The 17,572-nt window shown below is 43.4% G+C and overlaps 1 protein-coding gene across 1 annotated transcript; it reads right to left on the bottom strand.

The window, feature by feature from the left end:
* Positions 1–8,906: 8,906 nt before the first annotated feature.
* Positions 8,907–14,039, bottom strand: LOC149834696 (uncharacterized). The gene is made up of 5 exons (XM_090010255.1): positions 13,734–14,039; positions 13,511–13,574; positions 11,534–11,698; positions 9,998–10,063; positions 8,907–9,320 (listed from the first exon to the last, which is right to left on the bottom strand). Exons 1-5 carry the CDS (start codon positions 13,994–13,996, stop codon positions 9,075–9,077), a joined length of 804 nt encoding a protein of 267 aa, XP_089866381.1. The 5' UTR covers positions 13,997–14,039; the 3' UTR covers positions 8,907–9,074.
* Between the last annotated feature and the right edge of the window lie 3,533 nt (positions 14,040–17,572).

Here is a 17,572-nt window from a genome sequence, read left to right as displayed (position 1 = left end):
ACTGAATTGACTCTGGTTACATGATCTGCTAGTTTCACCAACTGAAATCAATTTCTTGTAAATTGAGGAGACAGAGCAAATATGAATATTATCGTTTCAACCAAAGTAAAACAATAATGGCTTAATTATGCTTGTCTCAGAAAAGGTGAATAGTAAAGGGTCTCACATTTACCTTTTCAATATGAATCTCGTATAGAGTGATTTATCTCTCACTCATACGGAAAATAGAACAATAATTCTATAAGCTGTCTATGAGAAGTAAGAGCGCTTAAAAGGATGTCCATGAGAAGTGGTAGTGTTCGAATAATCTTAGCTTGTTGCTTTTACAATCGCGAGTGACTAAAAATATTTGAGGTGTCATCTCTCACTGCAGGACAGTGAAAAAAATTCTAAAATCCATTAAGACATAAATTATTGATTTTATACGAGATTTTATTTTAGGTCATATGGATTATAAGTTTCATTATGGGTCTTGGTATTGTGGACTCTATTGAGAGACCACTAAAGAACTTTTGTGATAATGAAACAGTTGTGTCCTTTTCAATAAGAGTTCAACCTCGTGTCGACACATGGAGTTAAAATATTTTGTTGTTAAAGAAAGAACTGAGAATCTTCTGATATATGATAATACATTATGTGATCATATTTGTAAAAATCAATTGATTCTCTATGGCTTTGTGTATTATTGATTTTGCATAAAGAATCTCTTATTTGGTTAGGGAGAATAACAAAATAACAATATTAAATAATCAATAAAATGGGTTAGAGACCAACCTATTCATAAAGGTAATCTTAAGATGCTAAAGCACTCATAATGAATTGTATTGTAGTACAAAAAAAATATGATATTTCATAAAGAGGTGTTCATCTCCAAACTCATATAATTCATTCTTGTGATACATCATAGCATGTGAACCCACATGGAAAATTAAATCGAGATAATGGTATAAACCTTGATTTAGCACACTTTTAGTATCAATGGGTCAAGTGAAAGAATGTTGGACATTTCGAATCTGGGCCTAACCCATAAAAGTGGCCCAATTTGACACTGTTAGCAGGCTGTTTAGTGGGTAGTTAATAGGGGCTAGTGAGGTGGAGGTTACCATCCCTATCTCCAATTATAAAAAGAGGGATTGGGTTGTATGTATGACGAGAGCTATCAGCTAAAAGCCCTATTGCCCACATTCTGGTGAGCGTCCTGCTCACCATCGACCTAAGGCTTAAGCTCATAGTGGGCGTCAGAGAATGCCGAGCACCTGTACATCACATCCATGGCATCTACTGGTAGGTATTTTCATTTCGGTTATGATTTTGCGAATACGTCAACAAATAAAACCCTTAAAAATCTACGGCATATCCCGCATAAATTCTGGTGATGATAATAATGGTAGCAGAAGAAGAGTGAAAATGAGAGAACTAAAAGATGAAGAGTGTGTATGTGAGGAGCCGAATGACTAGACTTGAGAGGAAATGAAACCACTAAAAATCTGTAGGCACAAAACAATAAAACCCCTAAAGAACTCCAGAAAATGCAATCATTAAATAAAAAAAAGAAAAGAAAATAGAACCCTAGCAAATCCGTAGTCACCAAACAATAAAACACCTAAAAATCTACAGAAAAGGTAACCCCATGATAAATAAAGAGAATGAAGGAAGGTACCCTCTACTAAAAATAAAAAATAGGGATGAAATCGGGAGGGAACACGATGATAGTGCCTGCGCCTTTGGTAGAGAGGGCGGAACATGAACATAGTAGACCTAGCCACAATATCAGCCATTGGTCGTGGGGACAGGGAGAGGGATCGGCTTTTGTCGTTGATCGACTCCTCAATAGTGAACAAAGAGAGTGAGGACGATGGCAGCTCGCAGCTGGCAGTAGGGACAACGAGAGCGACGGGGCTTCTGGTTCCTCAAAAGATGGGTGGAACGAGAGGGAGTCCAGCTTGGATTGGCTCACAGTGAAAGGGAGAGGAGAGGGCGAAGGAGAGGAAGAGGAGAGGAGAGGGAGAGGGCAGAGAGAGAGGCACCTGTAGCTAGGGGCATAGGGCTGCTGCTGCTGCTTCTCCTCCTTTTCCTTAGAGTGTGAGGGCTTGGGCGAGGGTGGGACCAGTAAGAGGGAGAGACAAAATGGCAGGCGAGTGCGAGAGAGAATCCTCCCATTAATGGAGCGAGAGAGAGAGAGAGAGGGTCCCTGAAAGGCATGCAGCTTTTTTTTTTGTCCGTACAAAAGTGTTTTTTACTCTTTTTTTTTAACCTTTTAAAAGCATAACACTTGACGCCGTTAACTGCGACGTGGCATTCATCCGAACCTCGTAATGGTCGGCCACGATTTTTTCATGGTTGTGACTTGTGACTCGCTCTCATTTTTTTTTTTACTTGGAGAAACTGCCCGTCACATAGACCAAGCCATGCCGCACTTACGATTTCTGTCAATGTCGGCATGAAATTTTGAGGGCTTACCTTTGGACCCAGAGAGTCACCAAGCTTTGGTTTACGCAAGTGGGTGACATCCATGGGATTTGAAGACCTAGACCACCCGTCAAACGCTCTAGGCCCCATCCCACTATGCCAAACCCTTTCTCATTGCTCACGCCAAAAGCATGAACTCATGAGAATCATTATCTCACATTTGGATACAGCCACTTGGGAGAATGTTTTTTTTCTTGAGAATCATTCTCTCATTCTCATCATAGAATGATTCTCATGGGAGTTAAAGCAAACGTGCCCTTTCCTCGTTTTTTTCAGTTTATACCAGATTTTGCACTTACAAGTGTCATGCGATTCTCTAAAAATATTTCTTATTTATTCGTTCTCTTTTCCGTTATACAGCTTTGGCAAAGAAATCCCTTCTTTTACTAATACTTGAATTTTTTTGGTTTCATATATTAGTAGTCCCTTTGTTTTTATAGTCAAAGGAAAAACACTTTATCACCGAACGCACATTGGCTGGCCTCGGAGGGAAAGTGTTCATGATATACGCTGCCATGATTCTTACATGAATATAATACTTGCATTAGATAATGTATATGAAAAACAATGTCAACATATTTTGACATTCTCTAATGCCATAATAAATTTCAAAATAACAAATGGCAAATAGACAAACCGCAACGGCAAGGCTATTCCAGGGAAGACCATAGCAACGGAAAATGACCGTACTGTATGAAAAAATAGCACATTTTCTTTTTTTTCAAATGCTTCACAATTTTTGGTCAAATATCACAAATAACCAACTTCGTTAGGGAGGCAGCGACTCCCAATGACTTATACTGGATCTGCTTCCACCGACATGCTCATTAATTCATACTTTGCACTGTGTAGGCGCTAATTTGGGTCTATGTCATAAACTGGTGACTTCCTTTGGGGGGATAACAGACGGTCTGGCATTCAGCCTTGGTGGCCAGGGGTTAATGTTTGGTGTCCTCGTGGGTAAAGGAATCCCCTAATAAAATAACTAATATTTTTTAGTTTTTGATGTTTTTTGTACATCAGTTGTGATCTACATGTTTGGGTTAGGGGTGGGCATCAGGCCGGCCCGATAGCCCGTGGGCCAACCCGAACCTGACCTATGTATATAATGGGCCTGGTTTTGGCTTGGTAGCTAATGGGCCTGGGCCTAAAATCTTGACCCAAACCTGGGCTGGGTCAGCTTCACCCATGGGGCTGCCCGGCCCGTTGCTCACCCCTAGTTTGGGTTAGTACATATCAGTGTCTGGAATATTTTATTCCAATGTATATGTAAGATTTTGCAGGGTTTAAAAATCAGTGGCCTATAACGTATCAAATTGTCAACCCTCACAAAATTGTATTTTTATGTCAAAAAAAAAAACAATGCAGGCACCAATTTCTACTATTTTGAGTTTTGATAATGCTGAACACATCCACAGGGTTAGATTTGGTCAAAACAGCACCTCACTGTGAGTTTCAACTAGAGGATACCAAATACTTCCTTGATTATGAGGATTTAGAGTTTAGATATAATTATTGGCTATGGCATTCCTCACGATGCCGATGTATGACACTTACTAGTGGCAATATTTTGTTCAAACGGCCATCTCCACTTTCAAATTTGCTTTCATCGAAAAAAAAAAAAAACTTTCAAAGTTGTTGGGGTCGAATGAGATAGCTGGATGATTTGGTTGCACTATCATAACTGAGGGGTCTCGCGTTCGAATCCCACAGGTCTATCCCCCGACATGCCTCTCAATGAAAAACTTCCAAGTTGTTGCAACCTTCTAGCCCACTCAACCAACCTCTTAAGTCTGGTAAAGTGATAATTTTCTGACTAAGCCCTGTCTCCACCTGGCCAGTTTGGAGCGGACAAACCGATGAAGGAACTGAGTACTACCACAAAAGAAAAGAAGCACGACAAAAGGATAAGATGCACACAAGGCCACGATGAGATAAATGGCCTTCCGAGTTGATGTCATTCAGATAAGGGAAAAGTATAGACATGAAACTCATGAGTTGGTCAAAAGCCGAATTTAATTTTACTAACTGAGTGTCACGGGCTAACTTTCCAAGGCCAATTTTTTCGCATTTCAAGCCAAGGAAGCCCCGTGCGGCACTAGGCCTCACGACCTAATCAGCCTCACAGCACGTGTTTCCCACACGTAACTTTCTTACCCAGCGGAACGTCAACTTAACAAGCTCTTCTTTTCAAGAGATCCTTCCGAACATGGTCCATCGTGCATCTGATAGCCACTTACGTGCATAGCCGTCCCATACCGGCTAGCACCTTCAACCACCAAGCCAAACGTGCCTTACCACTCCCACAAGCAAGCGCACGTTGACAAGGGCTGAAACGTGCCTTCGCAGCACTACCGACTTAACCAACATCCAACATGGGTCATGGGAGCATATCACATCCCAAAGCCTTTACCGATGCATGTCATCCCTCCAACCATCATTGCAAGCCACCTTTCCTCAAGCCCAACCATCCGAGCCAATAACGCACGGATGCCTTAGCCTCGCGTGCCATGGAGCAGATAGCAGCCCCATGGGCACGCCCCCAACATAACCTCACCATAGAAGAGACAAGATCTTTCTACCCCCAGTCCGCAGACCAGTTGATGATTATCTGCCATAGCGAACAACACCACCCAAACTCGTTCGCCGGCGTTGTGCATTCTCTTGCACAACCCCATGCCACTTGGCATGGTTGGGACCGCATCGCCGCACCAAGGGCCGCCTGCCTACGCACCCAAGGTCTTTGCCTACGCCCCATGGGGGATTTGAACTACACACGGACACCCCCATGCACTCCCAGTGTTGCCCGTGCGATATAGGGGGTGCCTATGCCAAACTGCTGCAACATGTGCCAAACAGCTCAAACAGGAGGTCCCCTATATAGGTGTTTTAGGAGCCAGGCCCCTGCCAGCAAGAGGAACCCGAATAACACTTGGGGAACCATAAATTTCTCAACTTCGGAATTCTTCAAATCCGCCTTCACCCACGTGTTCCCCATAGTCCATTTACACGGTGAATCTTCGATCTTGGCCCCAAACAACTTCAAATGCTCATTGGATTATCGCCTCAAAGATTGTGCACGCAACTGTGCCCACACTGCGCACATTGCTGCACATGCCAAGCTCTGACCATGCTCACCGCAACTGCGTGCCCACCGCATGATGTGCTTCGCACGCCACATGCACAACGCATGACAATGGTCTGTGCAACACACGACACCACTGTTATGCATGTGCACCAAACTCTGCACACATGGGCAAGGCCTGTTTGCCACGGGGTTGGCCCGACTGCCTCATGCATGCCGCAACCAACCAATCCATCACTCTTGGGGCACTTCCACCGCACTTCACACACATCCATGCATCTGTTGCCGCATCTGCACTGCACCACACCAGGCACATGCCACACTCCTTGCACAACCCTGTGCCCCACTCCAGCACACGACACCATCTGTGGCATGCACGTGCCTCTTATGAATGTGCACTGCACCTTGCCAGTGCACATGTCACACACTCCTTCCACTGTCTAGTGCCAAGCTCAGGCACATGACGCAATCAGTGACATGCACACACGTTTTTCAGCACCTGCATTGCACCAACCCGTGCACACGCCACACCCCTTTGCACAGCCCAGTGTCAAGCTCAGGCACACGGCACTATCAGTGGCATGCACACGTCTCTTCAACCCCATGCACCGCACCCAGTCCCATACCTATGGCACGTTGCAAGGCTCTCCGAGGTTTTGGGTGCAACATCCTCCCCCACTCAAGCCATCGTCGTCCTCGACGATATCTTTGCTTAACATCTATGGAGTTCCCTTCGACAACGCAATTCATCCGGTTGATGTGCACCTTCTCATTCAGTTCCTTTTCTCTTTTCATAATCACGGGACCCCAGCGTAGTCCCCATTCTCAAGCGGATCTCCATGCCCGCACAGCATCTTGCTGTCTCAGCACCTTACACGTGTGCCCTCATTGCTCATTCGATGGCTCGGTCACTTCAGGTCATGCCTCTTTGGCCATACCTGGTCTGCACACCACCAGTCATCCTGACTGTGGTCCGTGGAGAGTGTGCCGGCACACACGAGCAACAATCAAGGCACTCCATATCGTGTTGCCTTCAACACAGAGTAACAGTCGAGCTTCTCCTCGCACTGCCCTCACCACACAAGACACCCTTGAATCCAAAGGTGTGCCTACACTTTGGCTTCAACCCGCAGTTACTGCAGCTTTCGAACACACTAAGTCCCATACCTTAGCATGTCTCTAGCAACTCCAACAACGGTCCACCGCATTCCTCAGCGACCTTCTGCCGCGCATAAGCCCTGATTTATAGGGCACCTTCTTGGTGATTGTTGAGCTCGCAATAAGCAACCACTGCCCTTTCAGTGTCGCATCGACCCAAAGGATTCATTCCTTTTTAAACACACATTTTGTACGCCACTGTGCCTCGCAAAGCTTTCGAGGCATGAAGGAAAACAACGATCTTTCTTGCCCACACAGAAACTGCACATTGTTGTTCTGAGCTGACTATATAGTTGGCCTTCCACATAGCCAATCCCACTCCAACAAACCAGCCTTCATGTTAACTCCACCATGAAGCATCACAATCCGATTTCGGTGCTCCGAACATGCTTTGGCAACATGAAGAGAAACCCGGCCAAAGGCTCTCCAACACATCAACCACTTAGGCACTCGTATGCTCTGCTTTGATACCAGTTGTCACGGGCTAACTTTCCAAGGCCAATTTTTTCGCATTTCAAGCCAAGGAAGCCCCGTGCGGCACTAGGCCTCACGACCTAGTCAGCCTCACAGCACGTGTTTCCCACACGTAACTTTCTTACCCAGCGGAACGTAAACTTAACAAGCTCTTCTTTTCAAGAGATCCTTCCGAACATGGTCCATCGTGCATCTGATAGCCACTTACGTGCATAGCTGTCCCATACCGGCTAGCACCTTCAACCACCAAGCCAAACGTGCCTTACCACTCCCACAAGCAAGCGCACGTTGACAAGGGCTGAAACGTGCCTTCGCAGCACTACCGACTTAACCAACATCCAACATGGGTCATGGGAGCATAACGCATCCCAAAGCCTTTACCGATGCATGTCATGCCTCCAACCATCATTGCAAGCCACCTTTCCTCAAGCCCAACCATCCGAGCCAATAACGCACGGATGCCTTAGCCTCGCGTGCCATGGAGCAGATAGCAGCCCCATGGGCACGCCCCGAACATAACCTCACCATAGAAGGGACAAGATCTTTCGACCCCCAGTCCGCAGACCAGTTGATGATTATCTGCCATAGCGAACAGCACCACCCAAACTCGTTCGCCGGCGTTGTGCATTCTCTTGCACAACCCCATGCCACTTGGCATGGTTGGGACCGCATCGCCGCACCAAGGGCCGCCTGCCTACGCACCCAAGGTCTTTGCCTACGCCCCATGGGGGATTTGAACTACACACGGACACCCCCATGCACTCCCAGTGCTGCCCGTGCGATATAAGGGGTGCCTATGCCAAACTGCTGCAACATGTGCCAAACAGCTCAAACAGGAGGTCCCCTATATAGGTGTTTTAGGAGCCAGGCCCCTGCCAGCAAGAGGAACCCGAATAACACTTGGAGAACCATAAATTTCTCAACTTCGGAATTCTTCAAATCCGCCTTCACCCACGTGTTCCCCATAGTCCATTTACACGGTGAATCTTCGATCTTGGCCCCAAACAACTTCAAATGCTCATTGGATTATCGCCTCAAAGATTGTGCACGCAACTGTGCCCACACTGCGCACATTGCTGCACATGCCAAGCTCTGACCATGCTCACCGCAACTGCGTGCCCACCGCATGATGTGCTTCGCACGCCACATGCACAACGCATGACAATGGTCTGTGCAACACACGACACCACTGTTATGCATGTGCACCAAACTCTGCACACATGGGCAAGGCCTGTTTGCCACGGGGTTGGCCCGACTGCCTCATGCACGCCGCAACCAACCAATCCATCACTCTTGGGGCACTTCCACCGCACTTCACACACATCCATGCATCTGTTGCCGCATCTGCACTGCACCACACCAGGCACATGCCACACTCCTTGCACAGCCCTGTGCCCCACTCCAGCACACGACACCATCTGTGGCATGCACGTGCCTCTTATGAATGTGCACTACACCTTGCCAATGCACATGTCACACACTCCTTCCACTGTCTAGTGCCAAGCTCAGGCACATGACGCAATCAGTGACATGCACACACGTTTTTCAGCACCTGCATTGCACCAACCCGTGCACACGCCACACCCCTTTGCACAGCCCAGTGTCAAGCTCAGGCACACGGCACTATCAGTGGCATGCACACGTCTCTTCAACCCCATGCACCGCACCCAGTCCCATACCTATGGCACGTTGCAAGGCTCTCCGAGGTTTTGGGTGCAACACTGAGAATGCTTGACATTTATACTTCTACATAGAATTACAACACTAAATTAGATGCGTGTACAGATAAATAATCATTGCTTTGTAGTCACCCCCGCCCCCCCCCCCCCGAAAACAGGCCACAAGGGATTTTTCAATTTTTAGATATTCACAGAACCAACCGACTATCTTAGAAGGTTGGTGGTACAAGAGGCACTGAACGGTTGCTGTCGGAATTCCATGAATGAACGCTGCCACTGTTTTCAGGTATCTCCATGCAGCAAACTTCAGGCGACTTTGTAGATAGTATCAGGGGAGTTTCGCAGAGTTCGAAAAGAGGACCGATTCCTGCCCTGTTACTTCCTATGCATATTGTGTCTCCTCTGCCATGCCAAACTCCATCTCGAACATTGTTCATTTCCAACGTTCTGGTTTCCTGCAAAATACGAGTCTAGGTTCAGAAACTGAATATATTTTGTCATCATATTTAGGTTTATATAGCACTCCTGAATCAGCACCATGTCAAGATTGAAGAAATGGCGGAATTTCAAAAGACCAGACAAGCAATTTGGACATATGCAACCTAGCCTAACTGTCAAGTTGGTACAAAGTGTTGGTTTCTAGTTTATTCTACTGAGGCTAAAAATGACCAAAGTCAGGCAAAGGCTCAGCTGAGTCTGCTGCTTTTCTAAATCGTTTAACTTGGCAAAATTTTCCAATTGATGCTGAGTAACTCAAATCAGGTCATTTGAGATATTTTTTCCTAAGGGGGTGTTTGGGTGCACCCACTTACCCAGATAAATAGGATAAGATGGGAAATCACATTATCATCTATAACAGAACATCCCACCTTCTCCCATTCATCTGGATCAGCGGTTGCATCCAAACACCCCCTAAAGGTAAAGAGGTAAGAGGGATGGCAAGAAGGTTCTGCAAAAACTTGGGCCTTTGTCCAGTGCAGTTTGTTTTGTTCACAACTTGGAGAAAATTTGACAGATTTGGCTTCCAATGTCCAACTAGCGTTCATCTTCACGGTCCCCTACACCTTCAATTACATAGGCATCTTGTTTCTACGCACATTGCAACAGAAAAACAGCAGTTCCATAAACACACCTGGCATAATGCACAACATGGACAAAGAAGATGGTTCATGCAATCATCCAAAGCACTGTCAGTACCCTGCAAGAGCATAGCCTCCATAAGGTGATAATACTGAACGATCTGCTGATAAACCAGCAGGAGATGCAAATTACCACAGTTAATTCAACGTGCTCTGAAGGATTAATCAAGCAGCACAGAAATGCAATTGACAAAATCCATCTGTAATAATACAGCGCCCACAGTTTCGAACTTCCAGTGAAATGCATAAGTAGCCACAGAAAAAGGCAAGAACAAAACATTCTCTCAATCATTTCAGATTGGACAAACAAAAGCCAAAAGGTATATCATAAAAAAACTACATTTGTACCTCCTTACATAATTGGATGAGAACATGATATAACAGAAAACAATGTTCATGATTTAAAACTTGCTAGAAATTATCTACAAAAAAATAATTTACTCTAGAAGATGGCACATTCAACCTGGTCCAAGTGTAATTTTTACAGAAAAGATATGTAATAAATGCAAAGGAAAAAGAATGTGCACAAACCAAGACAAACTTCAACACAGGAAGGATTATAAAAGTCGTGAAATTGACAGATGTAAGAAAAAAAAATCTCAATCTGATTTCAAGGCCACCATGATAATTGGCCAGGCTAGCCTGTTAGTTACATGCTGATCTTGGACTACTAAAGCAAGCTCAACAAACTTGCCTACAAAACGTGGCATGGTCCAACTAAATTTAAGTCGAGCTTGACAGTGGTTTCTAGGTCCTGTGTCTCCAGTGACCAGCCCATTTAAAGATAGAGGGGTCTCAGTGGGGCCAGGCTTTAGCCTGGAAAAGTGAAGAGCATTACAATGTGTGTTCAAATCCATAACAAGGGGTCTGTGAAGGGCTCAGAAGAGAAGTCAGCCTAATACCATCTGGGAGGGCCTAGACAGGGCCTCAACCTGATTCTGAACCACAACCATGATCAGCTTTTCTCCAAGCATATGAAGAAGGGGGAAAAAGTGGTCTGGTGCATGATTAAGAGGTTCTCTACTTTGGATGACAATAATCACGTGTTTGCAACACGTAGAACGTGCATAGTTGTACCAAAGCATCCAACATTGGATCTTTTAGAGGCACTTACAAACAAAATCAACATGAAATAGCCGTTCACAGCATAAGTAACTATGATAAAATAAAAAACGCATTGCACAACCTCATGGACCACATTATTTTTGGCACATTTTATGGCAAAAAGATATGTCACAGTCCTAGAAGATGGGTACAGAAATAATAGGGATAGTAAATAACATTGAATCCCACAAAATCTTATTGTATCAAATACAGTAGTTTGCCACTAACCTGTGTAGTATGTAAAACTACCAAACAACCAACTTGCAAAGAAATACAATGAATATTCTTTCACAAGGCAGACACATAAGTAGATTAAGCTAACATCATTTCTCAAACATTACCAAAACATACACTGGAGGTTTCAAATAAATGTAGTCTTAGCAAAAAGCAAAAAGCAAAAAACAAAAAGCAAAAAACATGCATACCCTGATATTGAATTGCTTTCGTATCTGTAGACGAAAGTAGCCAAGATATATTGCAAGCGTAATGGTCAAAGCAACAGCTACATATAGAAAATGTTGTCTCTTTGTGACACCAAATGCAATGTAGCCAAGAAGAGCAGCCACTGAAAGGAAAAGATGCATAGCTCCCTGCATTAGCAGAAAATAATCCTTAGGTGTATTTAGGGACACGTAAAACTGAAGTTTTTCTTTTTCAAAGAAAGTACCAATTGGACAATAAAGGGACATCAGTGCATCTAGAAGGCAATCACTAAAGTCAAACACAGTTCATTTTTAATTAAATCAAGGAAGCTGCATCAAATACCTAGATATCATTAAGTTGTACACAGTCCAATTTCCCAAACAACTTGTGTACCTATAACCACTAAGACAAAAATGCAAACATGCATATCTTTTAATGTTTATAATGTGTTTTATCCATTTCAATCCAAGAGTAAGTACAAGCTTAAATACTATTTAGAAATACTTGGATAGTACCGTAATTAAAAATCAGTATACTGATTACTGACAGCGGTGCATCACACTTAAGTGGTGAATCGTGTGTCGATACGACACGACACAGATTCGGACCCGGGACACATCACGATTCATGTAGGACAGGTTGAACACCGTGTTCAACACAGTCAACACTGTATCTGACCATATTTGTCTTAAATTTTTTGTTTTGATTTGAATTTGGGTGTTCAAATTTGAATTTTCAACCCAAAATTCAAATCTCTCGTCAGTCGTCACTTACTGTGTTATATTCATGTTACATTCATTTTTTCCTATAACTAATAACTATAACTATATATATATATATATAATTTTTAATGCATACTATACATTGTATATTATATGTAATATATATATATATATATATATATATATATATATAATATAGGTACGGCCAATTCCGTGAATCCTAATTTTTGAAAATTGGTGTATCGTACCAAGCATATCCGCATTGTGTCCCACATCTGCATCCATGTGACAGAATTCACTAGCTCATTTACAAAGGTTTCAAAATGTGCCTTGAAAGATCCAATGTCGATTAAACACATAAATACATGTGCAGGTCTCCTAATTCAGAATGTTGGAACAATAGCACAGAACTTATGGAAGACACCCGTTATTGGCTTCACACCTTCTTCTAACGTTGACAAGCGCCTTGGTCTTTTGGCATTGGCATAACATGTCTCGCGCTTCAAATGCAACTTGTCTATGAGACAAAAGAATGAAAGATGAACTCTGTGGAAATATTTGAATATCTTACTTTTAACTAAAGATGAAAAATGTTAACCTCATAAGTTATAAAATTTGACACCGAATATCATATACCATTTCAATGGCCCAGAATTGATTAAATAGACAAAAACTAATGTAGAAAGACTTGCAAGTATTTGAGAATAGCTAACAGAATCACTTAGTAGCCTAAAACAGATATAACTACTTGAACTCTAGAGAGAAGCAAGCTGTTACAGTAACAACGTAATTTGAACAGCTAATAGCTGATCAACAACGTAAAATATTCAATTAGTGTAGAAGAAAAATTCTCATGCCCTTTTCCTTTCATTTTCTTTTTGGTCCTATTTGTCCCTTTAATAATAGTCCCTCTGGTGGGTTTCAAACCCGCAAACCTTGGCTTACCATGAATATTTCACCAATCCAGCTATCCCCTTCCAGCAAGAAACGATAAAAAAAAAGAGAAAGCATGAGAGGCATACCCTTAACTCTACAACAACAAGCATGAATTACTTCATGCCATTTTAATGTTGAATCTAACAATTAACGATACAAATCATTACTTTCTTTGGCAAACGAACCAAATCCACAAAATTAAACGTATTCACATAACAAATGCTCTCATTAGCTCCACACTTTCCACAAAAAAAAAACAATTTTCACATAATAACAGCCACTCAAAAAAATCCAAATCCCCCAAAACAGAAAGCTCCTCACCTGAAGGAAGCACGGACCAAACCCGGCTCTCTTCATGTTCTTCCCAAATGTGCAACAAGGACAACTGCAACCAGATTCTCCCCCAAACAAAACAAAATCAAAACCCTAAAAAAATGCATAAGAATCACAAACCCTACAAATCAAAAACCATAATCCATCTAAACCCCAAACTGAGAGAGAGAGAGAGAGAGAGAGAGAGAGAGAGAGAGGGGGGGATTCTCACCAGACGGAGTCGATGGCGATGCGGCGATCCTGGAAGCAATCGAGGAGGTCGCCCTCCCACATCCTCTGCACCCCTCCTCCTCCTCCGTCGGCCTCCACTTTTCCACCTTCTCCCGCCGGAGAGAACCCCCTCGTCTGGAGCGCCACCGTCGCGCACAGCATGTCAAAGTCCACCACCGCCATGAACGAGTCCTCCTCCTCTTCCCTCTCTTTCCCACCTCCTCCATCAACGCCTCCCTCCTTCCTCTGACGCACATCCTCCATCACTTACCCCTCTCTCTCTCTCTCTGTACTCTACCTCTCTTCCTTTCTAGGATTACGGTTTGGCTTGTGCTCTCTTCCTTCCTTATCGCCTAGGGTTTTCTGGTTGGTTAGCGGGAGCGGTAACTAATCTTAGCCTCTGTCGGTCTGGGAGGTTGGGCTCGGAGAAGTGATTCCCACCCTCAATGATTGAGCGGGGCCCAATAATGGACCAATTGAAGATTGACACGTTGATAGCGTGTGCTTTTTTTTTTGAGTTACCAACCGTCAACCCAAGTTCGGACGTCCAAGGGCAGCTAGCGGGAAGTTTTATTTTTTATTTCTTTTTTCCTTTTCCGAATCGTCTCCGATTTCTTTGGACTCGGAAGCAGTGATCCGATTCTCTTGGGTGATGGCAAGCGATGTCACACACATCTCGCTTTTTGGGATAATTTCGATCAGAAAAATGTCATTGTAAGCACAAAAAAGAATTTCTTGATCTGAATCTTGAAAAAGCCCTATCAGAACCATAACCGATACGCATGAAGGCATCTCGATGAACCGAGTCGTATGAAAAGGGTATGTTGGACGTTATTGAAGAAGAGTGGTGGCAATCTAGAGATTTATGTAACCCATGCGGGGGAGACAAGGCGACCATAGTAGAGGGGATTTAGGACAGCTATATTCGCCGGAATATTCGCTATGGCCGTTGCGGTCGCCGGAAATCCAGGGAAGGGTGGTGGTTGTCACCGTAACCTGTTTAAGGAAGAAGAAGGAGAGGGGGATGGATGCTTGTTCTCCATACGATATGACGTGGGCAAGTTGGACGGCGTCTATCCATCTTTGTGTGTTTTTTGGGCCTTTTATTTATCTGAAAAGGATGGGTGGACATCGGGCCAGCCCCCACAGGTCTGCTCTCCTCCAGTTCGGACTGGGTTGGGCTTAGGTGAGTCCGGACTCTGAAAACCCAACTACTAAATGGGTTTGGCTGGGTCAGGCAAAGCTCCATTAAGATACCGCTTCATGCTTACCCAGACCCAATCTGTTTACTACTTGGGCTGAGGTCAAGCGCTTATTAGGCATCTGGGCTGCATCCCATCAGTAGTGTCAACGGGTCGGTGCAACCTGACACCCGACCCGAATCCGAGTCTGTTAGATGGGTTTGGTAGCCAAATCTGGATCCAGGTTTGGTATTAAGTTTTGTATTCAAACCCAAACCCGAATCTGACTAAAACTTGAGTCCAACTAAAAACCCAACCGGATTAAGTATAAATATAGGGTTTTAGTCAGATCCAGGTTTGTTTGTTTTTTTTTATCTGAACCCAAATCCGATTAAGACAAACCTGATTAAGTCGGATTTGATATTGCCTTTATAAGACCCCGGATCCAAACTGTTTACATCCGGGTACCTCACCACAAAGATCAGGTGAAACGTGATTGCACAGTTTTGTGGTGTTGCTCCACCTGATCACCCTCCATCTTCTATTGAGCCCTACAGCTGACAAGTTTGTATCTCAAACATGATACAGCAGCACACCAAAAGTGTGCAATGTGTACATTGCACCTGGAACCCATGTTTGCCCCCTTCTGAAAAGGATGGGTGAAGAGGTGGGAATTGAATGATGGATCCACTTTTGCTTTTAGTTGTTTATTTGGAGTTTGGACATTGGATCCTCATATGCACATGTGATTGTCACGACCACCATGTCAATTTGTCAATTGTCTAGTGTTTGTTTGTTTGTTTGTTTTTGGATAACCGTGAAAAAACACCTCACTCACCAAGTTCATGACATGAGATAAAACCCTAGGTCTCCCTTGCCCACAAGAAACTACAAGCTTACGCCATGGTTCAAACATCTTATCAACTTGATCATGTCTTTCATGAGTCACCCCTATCTTAAGCAGGGCCGGAAACAAGCTGAGCCCGCTCATAGCTCGGCTCACGTTTGACTGGTAGAGACGAACTCGCAGCATAGGCTCAGCAAGCTGAATATAAACAATAAGTAATTGACTCGTTCAACTAAGCTCATTAGGTATTAATTAAAAACTATATTTCAGATATATTTTACATGTATTTTTTTTTTAAATCTTATTTTTTCCAACTCTAATATTTTTTCTCTCAACAAGCCAGCTCAAACTCTACTCATTTCACACTCAGACTGAATCGCCCGCTTGAACACTTCAAGCTCGGCTCGTTCAACACTTCAGCTCCTTTACCAGCCCTAATCCTATGTGATCAGAACACACCATTTTGGTGGTGTCCCTGGTGACAAGAGTGGACACCAACACGTATACATACTATTTTAATATTTTTATGTTTTAAAATATTATTTTAATGAAAATGCATTTTAACATTAAAATATCATAAAGTCTAGTTTTTTATTGATAAAATTAAAAAATTCGATGTCCTCGTGACCTATTTTCCAAAAAAAACAATCAAACTTGTGAGTCAAACCCGCACAAGGCGTCCTCATGTCCACGTGTCTTTGTGATCGTAGGCTCCATGGTTTGTTTGTTGGAGTTTGGATCCTAGGCTTTGGAGGATTATTGATTTTTTTTTTTAATGTGATGGGTTTCATCATTGATTTTGGAGATTAAAGATGTGCTTTTTTTTCCTTTTTGATGAGTCCAATATACGTGACTGGCCAACTAGGGTTTTCAAATGCCAACAGGTCGAACCTTCACTGGACCTGGATGGTTCCAGACCTGAATCTGATTCTGAGGTACAGGTACCGAGTCCAGATTCAAGTCTGACCTGACTTACCATAGGACCAACCAAACCCAGGTCCTATAGTGATAACATAAGCCAGATCCAGACCATACCTGGTAAACAATATCTCTTTATACTTATTTACATTAAAAGGGGATATCTTATTTGGAACTTGCCTCAGACCAAGGTCTGGTATGGAATAAACTAGGCCTGGCTCCAGTATTAATCAGCAGCCCTATGGGTCTGACCCTGATTGCTTAACGGGTCACTTTTTTTATTACCAAACCTAGATCCTACTAGATCAAGTGTGGGTTAGAATCCGTTCAACTCTGATCTGGGCACTAATAATTTGACCCACGAGAGTGATCAGCTGACTAAAAAAACACAAAAACTGACAAAAATGTAGATGGCACTAGCTTTTGAGCATAATACCAAGATTGACCACAAGCTAAAAAATATGCCAAACATGGCCAGTTTACCTACAAAATATATCAAACATGGCCAATTTAATTTTTTGCTTTATACTTTTGCCCTTTTGTTGCCTAAAAAAAATATTTAAATCCTGTTGGACTCAATTTATTTACATCTATTTTGTTTAGATTGCTAATCCAAGAAACATATTTGGAATGAATTGAATCAGAGCCATTTCTTTTATAAGACTCTACCAAATGACTACTTTCTTCATGTTTGTTACTCGGGTGAAATAGTTTGACATGCTCAATCGAATAGCCTCCTTCTAAATGACTTTTGCTGGCTCGATGAATAGAGGAAGGAAAGTTGAGTTATTTGCAGCAAGCACTAACCAAAGTTATTGGTGAAGTACCAGAGAGGTGGTATCCCAATGTTGTAAGCGGAGTCCTGTGCCAAGCTAGGGATGGCAGTGGACCGGG

This window comes from Nuphar pumila, chromosome 6, assembly GCF_984573655.1.
Source record: "Nuphar pumila chromosome 6, dmNupPumi1.hap1.1, whole genome shotgun sequence".
In the NCBI taxonomy this organism is placed as follows: Eukaryota; Viridiplantae; Streptophyta; class Magnoliopsida; order Nymphaeales; family Nymphaeaceae; genus Nuphar; species Nuphar pumila.
Note: the sequence above shows the minus strand (reverse complement) of the source record. Positions and strands in the feature narration are given on the sequence as shown.